General features: G+C 39.4%; 1 protein-coding gene across 1 annotated transcript; it reads left to right on the top strand.

Annotated features, from left to right (window-relative positions):
- Nucleotides 1-12,551: 12,551 nt before the first annotated feature.
- Nucleotides 12,552-20,011, top strand: LOC308080241 (uncharacterized protein; the record flags this gene model as incomplete). Its single annotated transcript, XM_080422017.1, has 5 exons — nt 12,552-12,666; nt 16,988-17,299; nt 17,943-18,076; nt 19,162-19,283; nt 19,876-20,011. 5 exons carry the CDS (start codon nt 12,552-12,554, stop codon nt 20,009-20,011), a joined length of 819 nt encoding a protein of 272 aa, XP_080278143.1.
- Between the last annotated feature and the right edge of the window lie 5,911 nt (nt 20,012-25,922).

The following is a 25,922-nucleotide window of genomic DNA, read 5'->3' as shown; positions in this document are numbered from 1 at the left end:
CAATTTATTTCCTTTCTAAGCGTTGTCTTCTTCCGCTATCTGACAAAAATTTGGTCTATTTGTCTATGGAAACAAATAGACTGCCGGTGGGATTCATGTCTGTTAGCAGCAAAGGCATTCATAGTTGAAATACATGGTCCTTGTTGCTATGTTCCCACTAGTTGGCCTTGGTCGTGTTTGATGTTTGTCAAATCTAAATGACTCAGTGCACTCCACTCTCACGTGTGTGAATGGATTCATATTTATTTGCACACAATATTTTTTGTAACACCAGCATGGGAGAACATTTGCCAATGAGCTTGTAGATCGGCTATTTATGGCAAAGAGATTTGGTGTAGATGGGGAAAAAAAATTCCAAGTACGGTTGCAAGTATGTATGTGTGTATACAAGTCGTTAAATGTTAAACCTTTTCTTACTATTCCTTGATCCGTCCCATCTGTCACACCAACACTTGCACAGGGCATGTTTGGACAGTAACTGTGTCAGTGTGACTATGATATATAACTCAAGAGGTTGTAACCAAAGGGCTCAACACACCACACACAGAACCTTATCGAAACCTTGTAACTTCATATGTCAACTTCTTATGCTTTTTTTTCCACACATTTAACCCTTACATCATCATACAAGAGTGTCGCAAGTGACGAAAATAGCCGATCTAATCATTATGCAGCTAGAAGCAGACGTACGGTGGAAAACTCACAGAATCCAATACCTAAACGATAAACGTGCAAACAATGCGGAGAGCATTTCAGCACCACGGACAGCGACACCAACGCCCCCCCGCCTCCTCCATTGATTAGAAATTGATCATTCAAAATATGCTCCTCATTGACTAAAACAGCTCTCAAAGTCACTCTGTTAGCACATAAACGAACACAAACAAAGCCGATTCAGACAATATAGAACACGACTAAACCAACTACTGTTTTTTGAGCGGTGTAGCCGCTCCTATAAGTGGGGTTGGGAATTCGTCCTTCCCTGTACTGTGACTGGCTGACTCTATTCACACCCTTCTCGCCGTACCGTGATTGGCTGACTCTATTCAGACCCTTTGCTTTGATTGGCTAGCGAGACGCTTGATGAAATTAAGTGAGGTTTGGATATTTGTACAACAAATCCTGCGCTGTGATTGGCCAAAAATGTACAAAAATGTACCCCGCCTAACCCTGCACCGTGATTGGCCAATCACAGTCTATTCAGGACTGTGATTGGCCAGTGTCACATGACACATGTGCATAGCCTATATAAGAAACCATAACTTAAAAAAAACAATACATTTGTTTTTTTTAAGTTATGGTTTCTTCCATCATAAAGAGTGTTTCAATAAATGTATTAATTTTTTGTACATGATTGATTGACTCCATTCAGTATTGTGATTAGCTAGCAAGACACCGCCCACTTCACAGAGGGTGTGATTTTTTATTTTGTTATAGAAAAATGTCAACTTGATCTGCTGATTTTACTATTTGTAGATCCGGATCGGCGGATTCAGTCCGGGTTTTCTTCTTGGTAAAAATAGCAAAATCAACAGGAAGTTAACTGTCTGAGTGCCAAGAACGAGTTATCACGAGTATTTTTCTGAATGCCAAGAACGAGTTATCACGAGTTAAAAAAAATAATATATAAGCCAACGAGCCAATGTCAACGAGGTCACGATGACCTCGTTGACATTTGTGAAACCACACAGTGCAACCCTCAGTGATTAGCAATCATCAGGGGATCGATCATAATGGAGATAAATATTCTGTGACTACTTGAAAAAGGTAAGACAATCGAAAAATCGCTGGCAGTGGGCAAACGCGGCCAGAAATAAGTCTGGCAGTGAGAGAGAGTTAATATGGTTATTAAAAAAAAAAAAAAACAGTACTGGGTTTGGTGATGTTCTATATTGTCTGAATCAACTTTGTGTTCGTTTACGTGCTAAAAGAGTGGCTTTGAGAGCCGTTTTACCGTACAATGTAAGTCAATCAGGAGCATACAGTAGTTTGAATTATAATTTTCTAATCAATGGAGCAATTATCTGTGATTTACCAAAGTGGTCTGGCCCTTTAAGTACAGTATTAAATGTACTTTAGCTATACTGTCCGCCTCTGGTTGTGAGGGTCTATCCTGTCCAGTCAGCAGAGCAGTGACATGCCCATTAGAGAGGGTCGGGGTGAGGGGGGGGGGGTCAGCCTTGCATAAACACAGAAAAAACGTCGGTCAAATATAAGTTAGGTTAGAGACAGCAGAGTCAGCTCTTCTTCGTGGGTCACATGAGGTTACTGGCTCCTGGGATCATGTGCGTGCGTGAGTGCGTGTGTGTGTGTGTATGTGTGTGCACGTTACTGCGAGGCCAGAGTTTTGGTCTTTTGTGTTTTCAGACTGATCCTTCCAGACCCCAAAAAATATTTTAAAAAAATGTTCACGATTTTTCAAACATAGCAGATCTACAAGCTCGTAGCGCGGCACTTGGTGCCGCGCTATGAGCTTGTAGATCTGCTATGTTTGAATAGCCAAAGAAATCTAAAGTGACACAGATGCCTTCCAGGTCTTTTCTCAATCAACAGTAAACCAACCAACATATAGTATAAGTGCATACAGGGTATCTGCACATTTATAAAGGGACCATTTAATACCTCTATTAATTATACATACTATATAATAAATAAGACCATTACTGCGTCAAAAGTGATAAACAAACTATACAAAATGGTCAAACATTGGCCACATTTTCAAAAATTAGGAAAAAAAAGTTTGAAAATGAAAATAGCAGAGGCTTGTAGATCGGCTATTTTCACATATTTATCTGTGGAACCGAGTCAAACTTCATTATGTAATTCCTCAACTTCTATAATTCCAAGTGCTAATCAGGGGGGGGGGGACCAGTTAAAATATGATTATTTTGGGGGGGATCACGGCCTGAAAAGCTGTATATTGTAATGCAGAACATCACGGGCAGCCTGCACTTCTTCCATATACGCTTATTGACACAAATATACCAGACAGGCAGGTTTTAGACACTAGAAGCCAGAGAGAGGCAAACGGCTCTCATCCCTAAATGTGTTGGCTCACCAAACACACATTTATATTTTAGTCCATTTGCATAGCAGCGCCTTAATCCATTACGACCGGGGACGCATCTGTGTGTCATTTTAAGATGTCTTTGGCTATTCAAAAATAGCAGATATACAAGCTCATTGCCGCGTTATGAGCTTGTAGATATGCATATTTTTGGAAATCTTTGCATATATATGTTTTTTTTTTAAGCACAACATTTTTTACTCAAATCTTTGCTTCTGGGGGATCTAAATCCTAACAGTTTTTTTTAAAAACAAACTTATGTTGCTATAATATCAGTGGTCCTCAAATTGTTTCTTGTCAAAGAACACCCAAAATGATATGTATTTGTCCGCGGACACCCCCATCTCAAAATATTTTGTTCCAGGGACCCCCAGAAGCAAAGATTTGAATAAAAACAAGTATAGATTTGCACAAAAAAAAAAAAAAGCAGATATACAAGCTCATAGCGCGGCACTCGGTGCCGCGCTATGAGCTTGTATATCTGCTATTTTTTGAATAGCCAAATAAATTTAAAAAATGACATAGAGGCGTTCCCGACTGGAGTGAGTTAAATGACGGTGTGCCTTTGAGTGTGAAATAGCCTCGGCATGGAGCGGGTGGTGGCTCTTCAGAGCGCTGATGAAGCATGGTGGTGCTGGTGGTGCATGATGACAGAGGACAGAGTGGAGACTCTGGACGCTTTGTACAAAAAGACCCCCGTCAGAGGTGCATTGAAGAAGGGGGGGGGGGGACTTGTGCCAACGTGTGAATGCTGATGCGAGCCTGATACCTCTGCAGTGGTGTAAAGAAACCGGGTACGTTTACTCGAGTACTGTACTTTTTGAGGTATTTTTGAACTATTTCCAAAATTCAGTACTTTTACTTCTACTCCACTACATCTCAGAGGAAAATATTATACTTTTACTCCACTACAATGATTTGAAAACTTTAGTTACTAGTTACTTTGTAGATTTATCTTCCCTTGTTATGCTTTACATTTTCTACTTTCTACATTTTCAAGTACAAGTTTACATATAAACTCATTGAGTGCCCGAATTATTTCTGTAATATTATTTCTGCCAGTACGATTTTATATATATATATTTTTTTTTAAGTAAAAAAAAAGTGCTTAGGAAGCGAGATACAGCCTTTTTCAGTTATAAGTTAAACAAGGAGTGGATGGAGCTGCAAATCTTCAGATAATGATATATTGGGTTCTGAAAAAAACTAAAACAAAAAAACAACATTAATGATAGTGCTGTCTAAGAAATCTATGAAGTGCTTTTTCAGTACTTTTACTTCTACTCCACTACATCTCAGAGGCGAATATTGTACTTTTACTCCACTACAATTATTTGAAAACTTTAGTTACTAGTTACTTTGTTCATTTGGATTATTATTACAAAACACACATTAACCACTTCAGCCCTATTTAAACTTTGGCTATTTGAGAAATAGCAGATCTACAAGCTCACAACGTTGATAAGCAGCACTCAAAACTCGGGGACCTCTGGGGGCGGGTAACTATACTGCTGCCATTTTGCATAATGAGTACTTTTACTTTTGGTACATTATGTATACTTTGCTGGCAATACTTTTGTACTTTTATTGAAGTAAATGTTGAATTCTGGACTTTTACTTGAAGTGATTTATATTAAACCCTTTAAGACCTGGGGAAGCATCTGTGTCATTTTTTGATTTGACCTAAAAAGCATTATTTTATACTTTGACTATTCAAAAATAGCAGATCTACAAGCTCATAGCGCGGCACCGAGTGCCGCGCTATGAGCTTGCATATCTGCTATTTTAGATTTTTTTTTAAAATGTGTGCAAATATTTTAATGTATATTTTTAAAGCAAACATTTGTAACTCAAATCTTTGCTTCTGGGGGTCCCTGGAACAACATATTTTGAGATGGGGGTCCGCGGCCAAATACATATCATTTTGGGGGTCCTTGACATGAAAAAGATTGAGAACCACTGACATAGAAACATACGTTTTTTTCAAAAAAACTGTTAAAAAAACCTGTTAGAAACGGCCTCAGGTCTTAAAGGGTTCAATTAGTATTTCTACATTGCAAAATTGATACTTTATGTAAGTAAAACATGCAAGTACTTTTTCCACCACTGGTAGTTACTGGTAGTTCTGTTTTACACTTTCTCAAAAAGGCGAGCACAAGGTGGAATGGAAATACACCTGGTTAATTGACAGCATGAGTGACAGCAACAGCAACATTATGCCCACTAGCAGCAATGTGCCAATTAAACCGTCCTTACAAATCATTCTAGATGCCACATCACAAACAAAAAGTACTTACAGTTAGTTTGTATGCACACTAGCAAACAGAGTCCAAGTGAAAAAACACACACCTTCTGATCAGCTGTCCTCACACCAGACCACAGCGGGCAGTAATTAGGAAACACCTGGCTTCTTGGGTCCTACCGCTGGGTGTTACGTAACAGCTAACCAAGATGCCTGACTGAAAAGATGACTATGTAAAACAGTGGTTCTCAAACTTAGTTTTATTTATGTTTTTATTTCAAGGACCCCCATAACTCTGTAGTACAGTGTACACATGTGTTACGACCCGGCCTAGGGGAGCCTATTGTCGCAACACAAAAGTGGACTCCCTCCTTCCCAGTCCCCAAACAGCCAGACAACACATGTTCAAAATCCCAAGCATTGAGAATTTATTTACTAATTTAAGATAAAAGTCATGACAATATATACATACTACCTCAGGGTGGGATCTACAAAACAGCTATTAATACATAAGAGATTCCTCACCCCTACACGCACATCTTTAACACATAAACATTAACACATTACAGCACACTGGTGTTTGGAGGCTGGCTAGGAGAAAGACATCTGAACTTCTGGAAGCAGGAAGCTTTATAGCGACGCCCAAGAAGATAGGAGCCAATCACCTGCGAGAATCTACATACTAGTTAGTCACTCACACTCAGCCACCACTCAGTCACCATTCACACCAGCTGGTACTCAAATCACTCACTCTTCACCACTCATTCACAAACACACCAATGAGGGGGAAAAACACAGGAAAATACATAATATGACCCTAGGGTCATAACAAAAATGGAACCAAAAGGTTGGTTCCATTTGTACACTCTCAGAGTTACAGACCTGTTAGGGTCCATTATTTGGAACGCCGCCTCAAGGAACCCTGAGGGTCCCTGGACACCGCTTTCAGAACCACAACACATGCATTATAGTATGAACATAAACAGTTTGCGGGGCAATATTGATCTGCCTTTTTGACACAGGTAGCACGGAATCTATAGCCAAAACTTATTTATTTTTTTAAAGTCACCAATGGACCCTTCACTAGATCCCAACCCAAAAGAGATCGTCCAATGCCAGCATAGCAACCGTTGCTAAGCTGGCAGGCTGGCACTCTGCCGACACCTGTCAATGTTATTTCGCCCGCACAAACACAATAGTTTGCAACATTAATAGCAAGGATAGGAATACCACGATAACGCGATGGTGACTATGAACCAGCAACACCTGTTACTTTAAAGGTAGGGTAAGTGATATTGTTTGGTTAAAACAAAAAGTACTTTGTTAAAAGGTTACAATACTAAATTCTGATAGTAATCATTGCTATAGAGTGTTTGTTCAGTAACAGATGTCTCCCTGTCTCTCCAGCTCTTTAATAAACAGAAAATACATTTTTCGGTAGGTGTCAAAATCTCAGCCAATCAGGAGAAAGTACCCATTTTTAAGCTTAATTTGTATAGTGTTCCAGTTCCAATTTCGCCTGCTCATTTCTTAGTGTCATCACTTCCAATTTCACTTGTTTAATCTGTATCCTGATTGAGTTCTCTGTCCTGGTTGGATAAAATTGGAAATGAAACTGAAACTGAAACGAAAATGCATTTTCTGTTTAATAAAGAGGTGGAGAGACAAGGAGACTCCTAATACTGAACAAACACTCTATAGTAATGAGTACTATCAGAATATAGAGCTATTTAACAATTATTTTAACCAACGCAAATCACTTACCCTACCTTTAAGTACATTTTCATACCAATACTTTTGTACTTTTACTCAAGCAAATTTTGAATTCCTTTCACTTGTAACAGAGTATTTCTACAGTGCAGTGCTGATACTTTTACTAAAGTAAAAACAATTGAGTACTTTTTTTCCACCACTGCATGTCAATGAGTGAGAAGCACAGCTCTCCAGACCTCGGTCTGGCAGCAGTGTTGCCAGATTATGTGAGAGAAACAAGCAACCAGGTCTAGGAAAACCAGCCCAAAAGAAGCGACTATGGGGCCACATGAGCACTTTAACATATACATCAGCTATTTGAAAATAGCCGATCTACAAGCTCACAACGTGATGCGACGCGTTGTGAGCTTGTAGATTGGCTATGTTCAAATAAAGTCTTGCGGGGAAATCATAATAAGCAGATCTGGCAACCGTGTCTGGCAGAGTGGAGTGGGTGGGGCTTAACGAGGGAAGGGGTCCATTTCAAACTCCAGCGAGAACGTCGTCTAATTCCACCAAAACGTGTTGTTATTGTTGTTATTGTGGGTTTTTATTGTGAATATCGTGCATCACACCCCCTGCCTGCCTCGCATGCACAAGCACCAGTAGTAGTCAGTCACTGTGGGAGCACCTGCTCCCATAATGGAAGTGATCCTCTCCATCTCGCATGAAGCTGAATAAATCATAAGGTCCATTTGCATCTCTGAGGGGAGATATGGAGCGTTGTGGTGAGTTCAAGTGGAGGCTACAAACTCTGGCAGCGGGAATATGAAGGAGAAAAAAAAGATACGCATCCAGCGTTTCTGTTGTTGTCAGGCAGAAAACATGTATGTCCAAACATACGTTACTTTTCAGGAAATGGATCCAATGTAGTTATTATTTACTCGCAAGCTCTTGTTAATTATTTCCGTCTGTTAAATATTTATGAAAAAACACAGACAGACAGACGGACAGAAAAAATGCAGAAAATCGTCTATTTCGGCTACCTTTGCGCGTCACTCTTGTACGCTGAAGTATTATCCAGGATGATCCAGGAACGCATCCGTGTCATTTTTAGATGTATTTGCGCTGAGTGCCGCGCTATGAGCTTGTAGATCTGCTAATTTTTTTTAAATCGTGAACATTATGTGCAAATCTTTGAATATATATATTTTTAAGGCGAACGTTTGTAACTCAAATCTTTGCTTCTGTGGGTCCCCGGAACATTTTTTTAAATATTTGTATGTGTTTATATTGTTTATAATTGGCCTCAGGTCTAAAAGGGCTGACACATGGAGATATGAGTTTTCCACCCCGACAGCTGTGATACATTCTTCAATCAGATCTTGGCATCATCCTCTTGTGCGTTGGCCCTCTCAGGCAAACTCCAACCCAGGCCTGTGTTGTGGAGATAGGCAGAGGCTCTTGATTCACCCCTCAGACCCCCCCCCCCTCCCTCCATACATGAATGGATGGAATGAAGAGGGAAAGAGAGCGTTTTTATTTGCCACCTTGCACACAGCATGGTTATTTGCTTTGCTTTAACCTGTTTAGACCGGGAGATAATCTTGTGTCATTTTTTTTATTTCTTTGGCTATTCAAAAAAAAATAGCAGATCTACAAGCTCATAGCGCATGCACCATTTGTATCTTAAACGGAAACAATTTGACTCGGACCTGTGCTTCTGGGGGGTCCCTGGAACAACATATTTTGAGATGGGGGGGTCCATGGCCAAATACATATCATTTTGGGGGTCCTTGACATCCCTGATATATCAGCACCACTGATATAGCAACATGCTGTTAGGATTTAGAAAACATTTTTAGATATGTATTTGGACGCGGACCCCCCCGTCTAAAATGTTTTGTTCCAGAGACCCCCCCCCCCCCCCCCCAAGAAGCAAAGATTTGAGTAACAAATGTTTTTGAAAAATATATATATATATTCAAAGATTTGCACATCTTCCACGATTTTTCAAAAAAATAGCAGATATACAAGCTCATAGTGCCGCGCTATGAGCTTGTAGATCTGCTATTTTTTGAATAGCCAAATAAATCTAAAAAAATGACACAGATGCGATCCCGGTCTCAGCGGGTTAAGTCCGCCGAGGACGAACAAAGAGGATTTTCTTAAATCTATTGACTATCTTGGCAGAAAGGACTTGGCAGGGATGACCATTCTAATTGACTCCGCCTCTGTTCCTCTTTCACTGCAACACATTTGCATTTGATCACACTGTTCAAGTGCAGAGAGGAATGCTAAGTGTAACTTTACTGTATTCTCTGTATCGGTTATGTGTATGGATATGGATATGGATATTCTGGCACACACTTTGTGTTGTACCACCCATAAATGTGCCGTATATACAGTATATTTTTATGGGCTGGATGATAAATATGTGCACTTATCAATGTCCTGTATTTTAAAGGTACACAGGTCAAATTAAGAGGTTAACAGTTGAAACCGTGCTGGAACAAGGCTGCAGTTTATGGCATTTTATTAACACATTGAGTGGCAAGGAAGTAGATCTACGTAGTTTCAAATCCAACCGTTGAGTGCAATAAACGTAGATCTACGTCTTTTTAAAAACACACACACACACACACACACACACACACACACACACACACACACACACACACATACAAGAGGGCGCTCAAACGCAACTTAGGAATGATCCCTCGATTCTGCCAGAAGGAATCTACGGATGTGACGTCATCCCAAAGAACGTCACTTCCGTCCATTCCTACAATTAGGATTTGTAGAAAAACACTCCTAGTAGAAAAACACTCCTCCACGATTCTTATTTTTTTGTGGTGAAAACAAGCCATTTTCAACGGGCGAAAGCAGCAAAATGGCCGATCGCGGTAGAAATGTTTTTGTTCCAGTGGATAGACGAGACCCCCCCCCCCCACCCACCGGAAACGTCTTTGTTTACATCCGCGTGCACGTCGTGGCTTCTGCGGCTCTCCAAAGATCGTCAAAACACGGTAAAAAAACGCTGGCACCCCACGTATGGTTTGGATGCATAGTACCTACGTCATCCAAAAAATAATAACCCATCCACTCCTATGTTATGATATTTAGAAAAACACATCTAGCTCGGATTTCATCTCCCAGACTGCGTTTTGGTGAAAACGAGACATATTCAACTGCCGATAACAACAGAACGGACAATCGCGGTTACAATGTGTTTGTCCCTTGTGGATAAACAAGACCCTCCACCTCCCCAGCTTTTATTTACATCCGTTTCTACAATTATTTGAAAACTTACTTACTAGTTACTTTGTAGATTTTGATTACAAAACACACAATAACCACTTCAGCCCTATTTACATTTCGGCCATTTGAAAATAGCCACAAGCTCACAATGCGTCGCATTGTGAGCTTGTAGATCTGCTATCTTCACAAGATTTTCTCTGTCATTGGGGCTACCCTGGACGGGGTGGAAGCTCATAACATGTCGATGTAGATCGGCTAGTTGAACTATTTGAAAATGTTTTTAAAAATAGTAAACATGGTAAATAAGTTTAGGGATAATGGGTAAGGCTCTGGTGAACATAGGGCCCTATGTGTGGATAAGATTGGCTGGATAATCCATAAAACAAAACAAAAAACTAAACATTTAAGGCCAGAGGTGGTTCTGTTTCCTGACATCGTATAGCAGTGTGAGCTATACATACAGACACAAATGTAGTCTTTCACCTTTATATCATATTTTATTTTTGTTTGTTTGTTTGTTAGATTTTTTTTACTATCATTTCCAGGATGTCTGCCTGTGAAGGGGACATTCCGTGCCCCGGTCTTAACCTTTGCCTTTCGGCTCGACGATTATGTGTGGTGATAGTCAGGGGATATTAGCAGAAAGATTTCCAATCTTGGAATAAATTCCTTACCAAAAAAAATCTTCACTAATGTGTTTGTAAAGGTGTATAGTAACACATATCACAAAGACTGAAATTCAGTTTCCCTAGGAGAATTTTTGACAGCTGCTGAAAGTTGGGGTACCCACCATTTCCCTGCATTTCCATGCAGGGCAAAATAAAAAATAAAAAAAATCTGTTTTAAGTAGCATGTGAGGGGTCAAACTAGGGTGTTTTTATAATTCTGAATCCATTGCAAGCATTTGTTTTGCACCAAAACCACTCGTTGGGCTAAAAACGGCCATAGCCATCCTTGTCCAGGTATACTTTTTGTGTAAAAAGCCCATTGAGATTGGGCTGTGTTTATAAAAAACGGTGGGCTTTGAGGAACCACAACTAAATAATTGCACTCTTATGCAGTGGTGGACAGTAACTAAGTACATTTACTTGAGTACTGTGTTCAGGTAATTTTTTTGTTTTTTTTGTTGTTTGCAAGCTGATGACTTTCACTCTGCTACATTTTAGATAGACGTAATTATGTTTGACTCCACTACACCTCTAGAAAGGCACCCTTGGGAAATAAACATACACAAATATATCGCACATTGTTGAGCTTGTTGTTCTGATTGTAGATCTGCTTCTTTTCACTAGTTTCAACATTTCTGAAAATGCACTTTGCAATTTGTACTTTTGAATACTTCAGTATTTACTTGAGTAGCCTATATTGCTTTGTACACCACTGTTCTTGTGTACTCTACTAATCTTGTGGGTGAGTACATATTATTTTATTCTGGTTCCTCATACATTGTAGCATAAAAACATAACAATGAGAAGAAAAAAAGAAGTATAGGAAAAAATAGGAAGTATCTATTTAGCAATCTACTGCCAGTAGCTCTGTGCCTATGAAGCAGTGGTGTAAAGTAACTAAACACATTTACTCAAGTATTTCCCAATTTTCAATACTTTTACTTCTACTCCACTACATCTCAAGAGGCAAATATTATACCTTTACTCCACCATTTATTTTTTAACTTTAGTTACTAGTTACTTGCAGTGCAGATATAAATGATTACATCATAAAACATACATTAACCACTTTAGCCCTATTTTATACCTACAGTAGGCTATTTGAAAATAGCCGATCAACGACGCGTTGTGAGCTTGTAGATCTGCTATTTTCAAACATTTTAGTACTTGTGCTGTTGGTACTTTAAGTACATTTTGATGCCAATACTTTTGAACTTTTACTCAGGTAACATTTTGAACACAGGCCTATTACTTGTAGTGTAATTTTAGTGGAGTAAAAAGTACAATGTTTGTCTCTGAGATGTAGTGGAGTCGAACTAAAATATGATATGTTATGATGCCTGCAATTCCAAGTGCTTGTCAGGGTTGGGGGTTGTGTGTGGTGTGTGTGTGTGTGTGTGTGTGTGTGTGTGTGTGTGTGTGTGTGTGTGTGTGTGTGTGTGTGTGTGCTTAACGTCATGCTTGCAAAACTTCTTCTTTCGGTTTCGATCGGTTTCTTGTCATGCTTACGAAGCAAACCACATTTAAAGAGGAACAGCAGCACAGAGATAAAAGAGAAGACACACTTCTCTTTTGTTCACTCTTCTGTCTGAAAAGAAGACTTAAAGTCATAAAGGTAGAAATGGCTGCAGTGGCTTTTCATTCTGGAAGCATCGAGATCCAAGAGGAAGACGATACTAACTACGTGAACCTTGAGACCGAGACTACAGAGCAGGAGACACAAAAGACTGGGTCTGGTAAGAGACGCTACTAAAACTGAATATCACAAAAAAATATGTGCTTTTTAACTTTTAAACAAGATCTTAAAAGACGTTAACTGTTCTCACTTCTTAATCTCACCAGTAGTGGACAAAGTACTCAAATCTTTTACTTATGTTAAAGTATCAATACTCCAATGTAGAAGTACTCTGTTACAAGTAAAAGTCCGGAATTAAAAAATCACTTGAGTAAAAGCACAAAAGTATAGGTATAAATAATGTTTGAAAATTGCAGATCTAAAAGCTCACAATGTGTCGCGATGCGACACGTTGTGAGCTTGTAGATCAGCTATTTTCAAATAGCCTAGGCACAAAATAGGGCTAAAGTGGTTAGTGTATGTTTAATAATGTAATGATTTATATCTGCAAAGTAACTAGTAACTCAAGTTTTTATATAATTGTAGTGGAGTAAAAGTATAATATTTTCCTCTGAGATGTAGTGGAGTAGAAGTAAAAGCATAGACAATTGGAAATACTCCAGTAAAGTAAAAGTACCTCAAAAGTTTACTTAAGTACAGTACTGGAGTAAATGTACTTAGTTACTTTTACACCACTGCAAGATCTTAAAATATGTTCTCACTTCTTATTCTCACTGTGTGTGTGTGTGTGTGTGTGTGTGTGTGTGTGTGTGTGTGTGTGTGTGTGTGTGTGTGTGTGTGTGTGTGTGTGTGTGTGTGTGTGTGTGTGTGTGTGTGTGTGTGTCTCTCTCTCTTCAGTCAGAGGACGGTACAGGACGGTTGGAATGGGTTTTGGATTGCTCTGCGTTGTTCAAGCTCTGCTCAACATTGGTCTCAGACTCTCTCTCTGTAAGACAACTTTCATGACAATGTATTTCATTATAATGTTTTATATATCTATGATGATCCAACATGTTTTTTTTTTTCCCAAAGTATTAGCGTAAGTATTAGTATTAGCGTTTCGCTTCCGCTTCCTCAGGTGCACCTGAGGAAGCGGAAGCGAAACTCTTTGTGCAAATAAAGAAGCAAAATCATACCAGAGGAGTGTGCGGTCCCTTCTTGTGAAGGTTTTCATCTGTTAGCTTCATAAATAGCTCTTGCGCTGACCTGCACCTCCAGTCGGGGTCTAACAAGATGTGCACGAGTCTTCTTTTGTTTATATTTATATATATATATATATATATATACATATATACATATATACATATATACATATATACATACATACATACATACATACATAGGCCTACATACATACATACATATATATATTTTTTTTAATGAAGCTAACAGATGAAAATATATATTATATATATCTTATCTTATCTTACTACTATATAATTGACAAAAGCTCCGAAGTTCGGCAGCGATTCGCAAGCACAGGATCACTCCACATGCCTCCAAGACCCGTCACAGACTGTTGATCAGAGCTATGGCTATGATTTAGGCTCCTCACCCCAACCTCTATCAGTGATTGGACTCTCGGTTTGATCGATTCTCTGATTTTCCTATCAGACCCTCAGCCTGATCTGGCAGGTTGCCATAGCAACCAGATACAGGAAGTCTGACCTCTTTATCACATGACCGAGGTTGGGAGGATGGGAGGATGGGACTAGAGGTTAGGGCCGCAAAGCAAAGCGGGGAGGGAGGAGAGGAGAGGAGAGGAGAGGAGAGGAGAGGCCAGAGAGGCCGGACTTCGCATGACGTGTGTGCAGAGCTATAATTAGGCCAGGTCGCCGTCATGGTTCATAAATATCTCTTACAGAGCCATGCCACGGAAAAGAAAACTATCTCTGGGCCGTCAGACCCGAAACGCCAAGCGCAAGTGTTTCCTTCGTGCAGTAGAACATCTACTTTTGTTTTTGTTTTATATGGATTAGTCACCCCATTGTTTGTATTTGTTAAACTAGATGTGAAAAAGGGGCCCTCGGGGGCCTTAACTTGCCCAATATTAAGTATTATTACTGGGCAGCACAGCTTAGGACCTTGATAGCTTGGATAACTAATGATTTGGAAACAGGCTGGGTGAGCATAGAAAAGAATGCTTGTCCCAATATTCCACTGGAGGGGCTGCCATTTGTAAGCCAAGAACAATGGAAGAAAATTAAAATAGATAATGAGTGGATTACATTCACTATAAAAACATGGTTGTCTATAAAAAAGAAACTACATCTCTTTAATTCCATATCCAGAGTGATGAAGATAGCAGCCATTCCAGATTTTGAGCCAAGATCATTAGATATCGGTTTCAGTAGATGGGCAAACAAGGGGCTAATCATTGTAGATCAGCTTTTCTCAGGGGAAACTCTGAAATCATATATGCAGCTTCAGCAAGAATTTGGCTTGTCAGGGATGGACTTCTTTAGATTTCTTCAATTAAGACACTATTTACAAACAAATACAAACTGGGAGCAGATCTGTAAATTGCCTTCAAATCTAGAAAAATTATTTATGTTGACCATGGATGGAGAGATAACAAGGAATCTGATATCCCATCTATATGGGTGGCTCCAAGACAATGTTATGGGAAATACTCTAGATATTAAACAGAAGTGGGAACTAGAAATGAACATCTGTATGACTGACAACAACTGGGAAAAATCATGCCTTAATGGCCATAAACTAACAAGCAGTCCTACTTGGAGAGAGTTTGAATGGAAAACAAAAATGCGAGTGTTTAAGACTCCCCAAATGCTAGCGAAATACAGCAACACTTCAGACCTATGTTGGAGAGAATGTGGGAAGATAGGGGATCATACCCACATATTTTGGGATTGTCCAAAAATACTAAAATTTTGGAGGGAAATTCAAGGCGAGATTAAACAAATTATGGGAGTTGACATTCCTTTTGAGCCTGCGTTCTTCATACTTGGTGAGATTCCGGGTGGAATAGTGACCAAGAACCAGACATATCTGCTTGGGGTGTTGCTGTTGATCGCAAAAAAAATGATTACCGTGTCTTGGAGAAATGTGAAGCCACCAACTATCCAGCAATGGAGGGATAGGTTAAAAAGCATATACCTGATGGAAAGCATTACAGCTAGACTACATATGAGGACAGAGTTTTTCAATATCAGATGGACACCGGTAGTACTGCAGCTGCCCAGACTGATTGGGGATTCGGCCCCCCCCTAATGTCAAATTGACTGGACTTGATACTATATATAGACTTGGATGTCTGTCCTGAAGGACATGTATGGACGATTGGTACTGTTGGAAATTGGAACAATGACCTTTGATTGCCTGTGATGCCTTTGTATATTTCTTTGATTTGTCTGATGATGTTCAAAGTGATGCAATTGTTTTTTGTTTTGTTTTTGTTTTGTTTGTCTGTTTTATTTTATGTATGTCCATAATGTGATTACAGAATGTATGAAAATTGGAAATAAAATTCAAGTGCTAAAAAAAAAAAAAGGGGCCCTCACATACATACATACATATGTATGTATATATATATATATATATATATATATATATATATATATATATATATATATATATATATATATATATATATATATATATATATATATATATTATTATTATTATTATTTTATTTTTTTAAGGATCTGCAAAAGTTGTCACGATAAAAAAAAAGAAGCAGATCTACATGCTCTTAGCCACGCTATGAGCATGTAGATCTGCTATTTTTTTAATAGCCAAAGAATTCTGAAAATGACACAGATGCGTTCCTGGTGTTAATCGAACTTAACTCTTTGACTGTGGTTGACTCGATAACGCGTCAATTGCTAGTTTGTCCAGTTGGCCGTCGACGCGTTAGACGCGCGTTCATTGTTTAATCTCTGGTCGCGCTATTCTGATCATTATTCATTCTAGGTTTCGGGTTCCACTTACTTCACCCACACCTGCATCCGGTTTTATGACGCAGATTCCGTTTCCGGTTTTCATTTTTTTCCACTGTCATTTTCGGCAAGAATAGGGAAACACGCGGTTTTTCACACGGTATAACAAACGAACGGAGAGGTCCACTTCTATAATCTATAGTCTCGGTGACGAACAGTCATCGCCGTCGTGTATCACATCGTACATTTTTGCAATCGGAGAATCTGAGAACACGTCACATCCGGTTTGACGTATTTCACTGTTTGGCTCTGTTGGGGGGGGGGCAACGAGTCAGCGAGCTGATGAAAGTGTCTATTTGCTGCTCTCTACTGGTGGAACCATCGTATGTGTTCAAAACCCTATATGAAAATTAAATAACAAAACAAAAAAAACACGAATCGCTGGCACTGGGGGAGTACTTTATGAAAATACTCTGGCAGTCAAAGAGTTAATGGGATAAATAGCGGATCTCTCATTTTGTAAATATTGTTCCTATGCAGACCAGTGCAACATGGTGGAGGGAGATCAACCAGCCACCAGCTACAACCTGTCACAGGCCTGTGACAACTTGACCAGCTACTACTGCGTCACTAAGGAGAGAGATCAATTAAAGACCAGTTTTGACCAGCTAGAGACCAGACACGACAACCTGAACAAGCAGAGAGACCAGCTGCAGACCAGTTTGGACCAGCTAGAGACCAGACACGACAACCTGAACAAGCAGAGAGACCAGCTGCAGACCAGTTTTGACCAGTTGCAGAGCAGATACAGCAAACTACTTGAAGACCCTGAGTTGAAGAAAAGGCTCTGTGGTCAGTGAGACTGCACTGTTTTTTCTTCATTGTTACATTGTGTCATAATTTGTTAACAGTGGTGGAAAAAAGTACTCAAATGTTTTTCAATACTGCAAAGTAGAAGTACCCTGTTACAAGTAAAAGTCAGGAATTCAAAATTGACTCGAGTAAAAGTACAAAAGTATTGGTATCAAAATGTACTTAAAGCACCAAAAGTAAAAGTACTAAAATGTTTGAAAATAGCAGATAAGTTTATCAGTTTTGATAAATAGCAGATACTAAGCTCACAACGCGTCGCATGGCGACGCGTTGTGAGCTTGTAGATCTGCTATGATCTGCTATGATCTGCTATGAAGATCTGTAGATCTGCTATGAAATAGGGCTAAAGTGGTTAATGCATGTTTTATAATGTAATAATTAATATCTGCTACTTTAGTAACTAGTGACTAAAGTTTTCAAATAATACTAGTGGAGTAAAAGTACAACATTTTCCTCTGAGATGTAGTAGAGTAAAAGTAAAAGTATAGAAATACTCCAGTAAAAGTACCTCAAAATTGGACTTAAGTACAGTACCTGAGTACATGTACTTAGTTACTTTACACCACTGTTTATGAATATGAGCAAATGAAAACAAACAACGTTATTCTTTTCTCTGTTATAGAATCATATGGATTTACATTCGGTGGTGGTCTGTGTTATTACATCTCTACTGAGGAGACAACCTGGGAGCAGAGCAGACAGTACTGTAGAGCCAGACAATCAGACCTGGTGGTCATACAGAGCACAGAGAAAAGGGTATGTGTGTGTGTGTGTGTGTGAGTGTGAGTGTGAGTGTGAGTGTGAGTGTGAGTGTGTGTGTGTGTGTGTGTGTGTGTGTGCGTGTGCGTGTGCGTGTGCGTGTGCATGCGCGTGCGTGCGTGCGTGTGCGTGTGTGCGTGCTATCCGTGTTGCACATGCAGTTCATACTTATCAACCATATCTTAATATAATTGGTCCTCATTAACACATTCCACGCCAGAGTTTAATATCATAATGTACTCACCAGTGCCAGCGATTTATTGTTGTTTTTTTGTCGCCACAGACCTCGCTAAATACCTTAAGATCACGTGTTAAACTGTTTGTAGACACACAGGGTAGCTGTGTGAGTGTCCCAGAGAAGACCGTTTCAATCGGCGACATTCCATTTTGCAGTAGTCACGGTTTATGTTAAGCAGACCACATGCAAGCAGACCACTAGGGGGCGATCCCAACTTGCTTGCGGTGGTTTTTGAAAACCTTATGCCCATACCTAACACCATGCCAAAAATCTCAAACTTCCACCACGGAGGTTGTGGGTTCGAATCCACCGTGGTGCAACCGGCTTTGTCGGGCGTCTACACTAATACAATATGGCCCGTGTTCAGGGGGAGGGAGGAATTAATTGGCATAACGACTAAATTGGGGAGAAGAAGGGGTACAAAATAACTGGCTACTCTAAATTCTAAGTAAAAAAAAACAACAAAAAAACAATATGGCACCATTTTTGGTTTACTAACTCTGTGTCTCAGAGTTCAGAAACCCGCCTACCAGTGACATCATCAATGGGGAATCCAAGCTAGTAGAAACGGCAGGATTTCTATTCCTGAAAAGTTAGAATGCTGAAATAGAAGCCGTTGTTCTTGCATTAATAATAATTAAAAAAAATAACACATTTCAAATCGTGTTTGAAATGACAACACCCTAACTACCGATGATGTCACTGGTAGGCGGGTTTCTGAACGGTCCACAGCCACAAACATGGCGCAGCATTATAATGAGCATTAGTGAGGACCGGTTATATGAAGATAGGTTGAAAATGGGTGAAGTCGTCCTTTAAGTAACCAGCAACTTGTTTTGTCCAGTACTTTGTCAACAGAGTTTTTAACAGCATCAGCGGATCCCATTATGTGTGGCTGGGTTTGACTGACCGAGAGGAAGAAGGCAAATGGAAGTGGGTGGATGGAACACCACTGACCACACCAACGTAAGACGTTACCTTTGTTCTTCTCTTCTTCATTTCAACATACATACGTACATAGGACCTCAATAGATAACAAGTCCTCAGGACTTTTTGGGGTTATCCTTCTAGACCACAGCTGGTGGAAAAAAGTACTCAGATGTTTTACTTCAGTAAAAGTAGCGATACTGCAAAGTAGAAGTACTGTGTTACAGGTAAAAGTCCGGAATTCAAAATGTACTTGGGTAAAAGTACAAAGGAATTGGTATCAAATTGTACTTAAAGTACCAAAAGCAAAAGTACTAAAATGTTTGAACATATATCAGATCTACACGCTCACAACGTGTCACCATGCGACACATTGTGAGCTTGTAGATCTGCTATTTTCAAAAAGTATTTCAATAGCGCAGTATTGATACTTTTAATTAAGTAAAATGTGTGAGTACTTTTTTCCACCACTGACCGGTTGTCTATTTCACTATCACCATGTTAATTTGTATCTAGAAAATAATCTGAGGTCATTATTAAAAAAAAACAAGGGAAAAAAAGAGGGGAAAAAAGAGTGAAAACCCATCGTTGTACATGCATTTAAAAGAAGTAAATGTCCCTTCTTCTGCAGGTACTGGGACAACCATGAGCCTAACAGCAACGGAGACGAAGACTGTGTCATGTTTTGGACTGACTCGAACAGACTGTTATGGCAGGACTGGCCCTGTTCTCGCACTTTCCGTTGGATGTGTGAAAGAGTTCTGTAGTGAAATCATGTTCACATATTATTAGTTATGTGCAGTGGTGTAAAGTAACTAAGTACATTTACTCAAGTACTGTACTTAATCTGATCCACCTCAACTGGCCGAAATGGACTTGCTTGCTAATGCCCCCTCATTGACTTACAGTACGGTGAAACGGCTCTCAATGTCACTCTTTTAACACATAAAGGAATGCAAACAAAGTTGATTCAGACAATATAGAACATCACCAAACCCAGTACTGTTTTTTTTATTTTTATATATATATAAATGTCAACTTCCTGTTGATGTGGGCATTTTTATTAGGAAGAAAACCCGGACTGGATCCGCGGATCCGGATCTTCAAATAGTAAAATAAACAGGAAATTGACATTTTTATATTAAAAAAAAAACAGTACTGGGTTTGGTGATGTTCTATATTGTCTGAATCAGCTTTGTTTGGGTTCGTTTATGTGCTAAAAGAGCGACTTTTAAAGCTGTTTCACCGTACAATGTAAGTCAATGAGGAGCATATTTTCAGCAGAGGGTTATCTGCATCGGTTGCACACATCACTAATAGCTGGAAATATCTTTGCTAGCACAATGAATACTCTTGGCTATGTCTAGCACAAATTGAGGAGTTATGGACTAGTCTCAAAGCAGTCTCCCAGGTCGTGTCAAACAGTTCCACCCCCAGGTCTTGCTCCGAGGCTGTCTTAAGAGTTTCTGGGTTTATTGAATGTAATTGGTTATATATCATTGAAATGAAGCCCTTTGTGTTGGAGTTCAAAGAGATTATAGAGTCAATTGCCGAGTGAATGGGCTGTTTTGGAAAATTTGGAAATAGTTTTTGTACAGTAGAAAGTATCTGTCTGTCTAATCTGAAAATAGTGAAATAGATGGGAGCCGGGCAATGAATTAATGAATGTCTTTTCTTGTTTAACAAACCTTTTTCTACAAGGGTGAATAATAGAGAAAGAAAGAAACAAGGGAAAATAAACATCACAATGTCATATAAACATAAGGTGCATGGGTCAAAAATAGAAGCAAATAAGGCAAATGCGGCCCCCATCTTCACTTAATGCGCGGCCCGCAAGTTAATATCAGAATACTGATATATTATTGATTTCAGCTGTTACAATTCCAAACATGCAAACATGACCCGCTTTAATTACTTCAGTCTATATTATATTAGCTTAATGACTAGTATAAAAATTATATTGTCTTTTTTATGTCCAATGTATTTGTACTTAAAGGTAGGGTAAGTGATTTTCTTTGGCTAAAATAAGCGTTAAATAGCTTTATATTCTGATAGCACTCATTGCTATAGAGTGTTTGTTCAGTAACAGGAGTCTCCTTGTCTCTCCAGAAAATGTATCTTCAGGTCAGGTTACCAATTTAATCCAGTCAGTTGGAGAACTCAGTCAGAATACAGATTAAACGAGTGGAATTGGAAGTGGGGACACAAAGAAATGAGCCGAACAAATTGGAACTGGAACACTATAAAAATGAAGCTGATAAATGGGTACTCTCTCCTGATTGGCTGAAATGTTGTCACCTACCTGAAAATTTATTTTCTGTTTATTAAAGAGCTGGAGAGACGGGGAGACTCCTTTTACTGAACAAACACTCTATAGCAATGATTACTATCAGAATATAGTGCTTTTTTTGTTTTAACCAAAAACATATCACTTACCCTACCTTTAAGTTAAAAAAGTTAACATAAGTATAACTAAATGCATTTGAAATTAAACAAAAATTACTTTTCGGGATTCCAATTCAGAAATAGCAAAATAAATCAGGATGCCAATTCAAAAATAGCATAAATAGCAGATCCAGTGAAATACGTTATGAGGCACAGCGCCGTTTGCTATAGTTCTTCTAGTGGAAAAGAGCCATTTGGTAATCCGTCCGCCAATTCTGGATTTTTTTTAGATTGACCTTGATTGAGAACTTTGGAGGAGCTTTTCTGCTCCAAAACGTTAATCCTCTCTCCGGGGGGAGCAGCACTACTTATCATTCTCACCGAGTTGAATGAAATCCTTTTGGAAAGTTTTCTTGCTAACAAACAAACTGACAAGGCCAATTGCCTGCAACAGCCTGCCACACACTGCCGTGGGCTGGGTCATTAAATGATTGGAGTAATTCTTTATATTCATACCCGTGGCAACAATACAGACGTTGATGTCGTGAATGGCGCTGTCGTGTCAAAACATGTCCAACACGGTTACTTTTCAGGGAATGAAAAACAAAAAAAGAACGTGTGTCAATGAATCCAATATGTAGTTATTGTTTATTGTTTACTTATTTGTTTTAGCTCATGCTCATTTGATTTAGCTATTTTGTCTCATCTGTTTAAGGAAATAGGTAGCTGATATATTGCACTTTTACCTTAGCGCTAGGTATACTCTTGGTTGCTTGTTTTTGCAGAAATGCACTAAAGACTTCTGGTGATTAGTAGTTTTCGTTCCCTACCTATGTTGAATACACTTTGTGTAATTGTAAGTCGCTTTGGATAAAAGCGTCTGCTAAATGACTGTAATGTAATGTAATGTTATTACTTATTTACCTTTCCTTGGTTCAGAATGTATAAATCACACAGTCCTAACCAGTGGTGAAAAAAGCGACGCATTGTGAGCTTGTAGATCTGCTATTTTCAAATGGCCGAAATGCATATAGGGCTGAAGTGTTTAATGTATGTTTTGTAATAATAATCTACAAAAAAAATCTACAAAGTAACTAGTAACTAAAGATTTCAAATAATTGAAGTGGAGCAAAAGTACAACATTCAACAAATGTCTTAATTTAAATCCTTCTAAAAATGTTATGTTGTTATAATAGCAGTGGTGCTCCAACTTTTTCATGTCAAGGACCCCAACATGATATATATTTGGCCGCGGACCCCCATCTCAAAATATTTTGTTCCAGGGACCCCCCAGAATATAAAAATGTATATGTTCAAAGATTTGAGTTAAAAATGTATATGTTCAAAGATTTTTTGTTACAAATGTTCGCTTTAAAAGAATATATATTCAAAGATTTGCAAACATTTTCAAATGTTTTCTTGTGTACTCGGTGCCGCGCTATTTTTGAATAGCCAAAGTGTAAAATAATGCTTTTTAGTTCAAATCTAAAAATGACAGTTCCCGGTCTTCACGGGTTAAATCATAGCAAAAATAGCAGAACCTGCAAGCTTGTAGGTCTGCCATTTTCGCTACTTTTGCGTGACATTCTTGTACGACGAGGAAGGGCAGTAATTTGTGGGGGAAAAAAAACATGACAAGTTGGAATATGGAGATACAAGGTTTCTGTGATGACGATATATTACATGTTCTGCTTGATCTCTCCTTTTCTTTTTTGCAGAGGTACCGGTTATTCTCTCTCTCTCTCTCTCACACTGGAGACTTTTATAATCCCCCTGATACCCCCAAAATACAGAGGAGGGGGAAAAAAAAGAAACAGTGCTTCCCTCGCTTCTCAAAGATATGACGTTCGCTCGGAGCCTGTTATCTGAAGAGCCTATGTGTGTCGCTCTCGCTCGACATTCGAACCCCAAGCCCCGGCTTAGCGACAGGCCCTTAAGACGAGGCTGGGAAAAAAAAGAAGCCTTTAAACCATTAAGATCGGGAACACGTCTGTGTCATTTTGGATTTCGTTGGCTATTCAAAAATAGCAGATCTACAACCTTGCAGATCTGCTATTTTCGAGAAAATCGTGAAAATGTATGCAAATATTTGAATATATATATTTTTAAAGCGAACATTTGGAACTCAAATCTTTGCTTCTGGGGGGGTCCCTGTTAGGGTTTAAAAGACATTTCGTAGAATCGGCCTCAGGTGTTAATGGGTTAATGTTTGAAATGAGGTCATCTCGACAACGTGTGCCCCCCCTCGTCCCCACCTCTCGTCCCAGTGTTTGGTGGCCTGTTGAAGGGGGGGGGGGGGGGGGGGCGGTGGGGGGACGGGGTTTGTCTGAGAACCGATAAAACCCCCCGGATATAAAAGCTGACGACAGAGATGAATGTGTCTTCACCGACTTCTCCTGACTATCAGCCCCTCAGCACATCAGGCCTGGGAAACATGGCGGCAGATATCCCCCCACCCCCCCTCTCCCCTCTCTTCTCGCCCCATCATTCTCCTGACACCCTCTGTCTCTTCCTCTGGCCTCTCTCAGGTTAAACCGGAAACATCGTGTCAAGCAGTGTTGATTTTGTCGACTAAAACTATGACGAAAAATGTCTCCCTTTTTTCACTGACGAAAACTAAATAAAAATGAAATATAAACTAAGCTATGATGACTAAAACTAAGACTAAATATATTGACAATTTCGTCAACAAATAAAAACTAGACTAAAATGTTGTATGTAAAGGGAGGTACTAGTAGAGAAGAGATCCAGTAGAACTAAGTCATCATGGGTGCTCGCGGGTGTCACAGACCGAACATAGCTGATCTACAAGCTCACAACGCATCGCGATGCGTTGTGCAGCTAAGTGAAAATCATATCGATGCCAATACGGGCCACCAGAAATATTTTTTCTTATGATATTTTGTCGACTAAAACTAGACTAAAAGTAAACATTTCAGGTGACTAAAATATGACTAAAACTAAACAAAAAAAAAAAAAAACGACACTGGTGTCATTTTCCAACCATTCCAACCAGTTCCTTTCCCCTCCATCAGGCGCCCCGGCTGGCCAGGGGGAGGCAGTGTAGAGACCAGCATTACTGCATGTTTTTTGTGAGGGTATTAATTACCATAGGAGACACAGGGAGAACATGCAAACTCCACACAGAAAGGCCCTTTCACTGATGACGCGGAGGAGAGGACACGCCCCCAGCGCCCACACGTCACTGGCTTCCATTGACAATGAATAGTTGCCTGTAGCTTTGTATCTTCATGTTAGCTGGCTTACATTGAAAATGAATGGTAGCATGTAGCGTTGTAGCTGCAGTGTGAGCACAGCAGTTTTCTTCAGTTTGTATAGAGCTGAAAGGAAACAAACCAGAGACCGGAATCCCCCCCACAGTAAAATCCTCAGCGTTAATTGAACTCCAAGTGTCCTTTTTTTTGTTCGTTTTTGTTTTTACACTCTCAAGAGTTAGATTACAACTGAGTATTTATCTGAGCATACCACCACGTATTCACAGGCCAAGTTTTAGCTTCAAACGCACATTGAAAATGAGAAATGTACACAGAGGGGCCAAGGCCAGACTATTTCGGTTGACGTGATTTGCACATTTTAAACCATTCAAACCGGGAACGCGCATCTCTGTCATTTTAGATTAGTTTTTGCTATTCAAAAATAGCAGATATTGTAATCTGCTATTTTTTAGAAAAAAACGTAAAAAATTGTGCAAACCTTTATATATCCTTCTTTTTTTAAACCAAACATTTGTGAAATATTTTTGTTTCAGGAACCCCCCAGAAGCAAGAATTGGGTTACATATAAAACAATTTTCACAATTCTTCAAAAATAGCAGATCTACAAGCTCGTAGCGCAGCACTCGGTGCCGCGCTACGAGCTTGTAGATCTGCTATTTTTGAATAGCCAAATAGATGTTTAAATGACACAGATGCGTTCCCGGTCTTAATGGGTTAATGCTTACGACAAAGCCAGAACAGTGCCATGGACCAGCAGCTTAGACGCTCAATGGCAGCGAGACACGGATACCTCAGGGGTGACGAACCGAACCGTTTGGGAGGCTGAGTTTATCATGCAAACACTGACACCAGTCTGAGTGTAACAACATAAACAACAAACCAACCTCCATACGGAGTACACTAGCACAGTGGTTTTCAACCCTTTTCATGCCAAGGACCCCTAAATTGATATACATTTGGCCGCGGAACCCCATTTAAAAATGTTTTGTTCCAGGGACCCCCAGAAGCAAAGATATCAGTTAATTTTCGCTTTAAAAAATATAAATATTCAAATATA

The sequence above is a fragment of the Gymnoscopelus braueri genome (assembly GCF_963280865.1).
Source record: "Gymnoscopelus braueri genome assembly, chromosome: 24".
NCBI lineage: Eukaryota > Metazoa > Chordata > Actinopteri > Myctophiformes > Myctophidae > Gymnoscopelus > Gymnoscopelus braueri.
The sequence above is the reverse complement of the archived record's forward strand: the minus strand, read 5'-3'. Positions and strand labels throughout refer to the sequence as shown.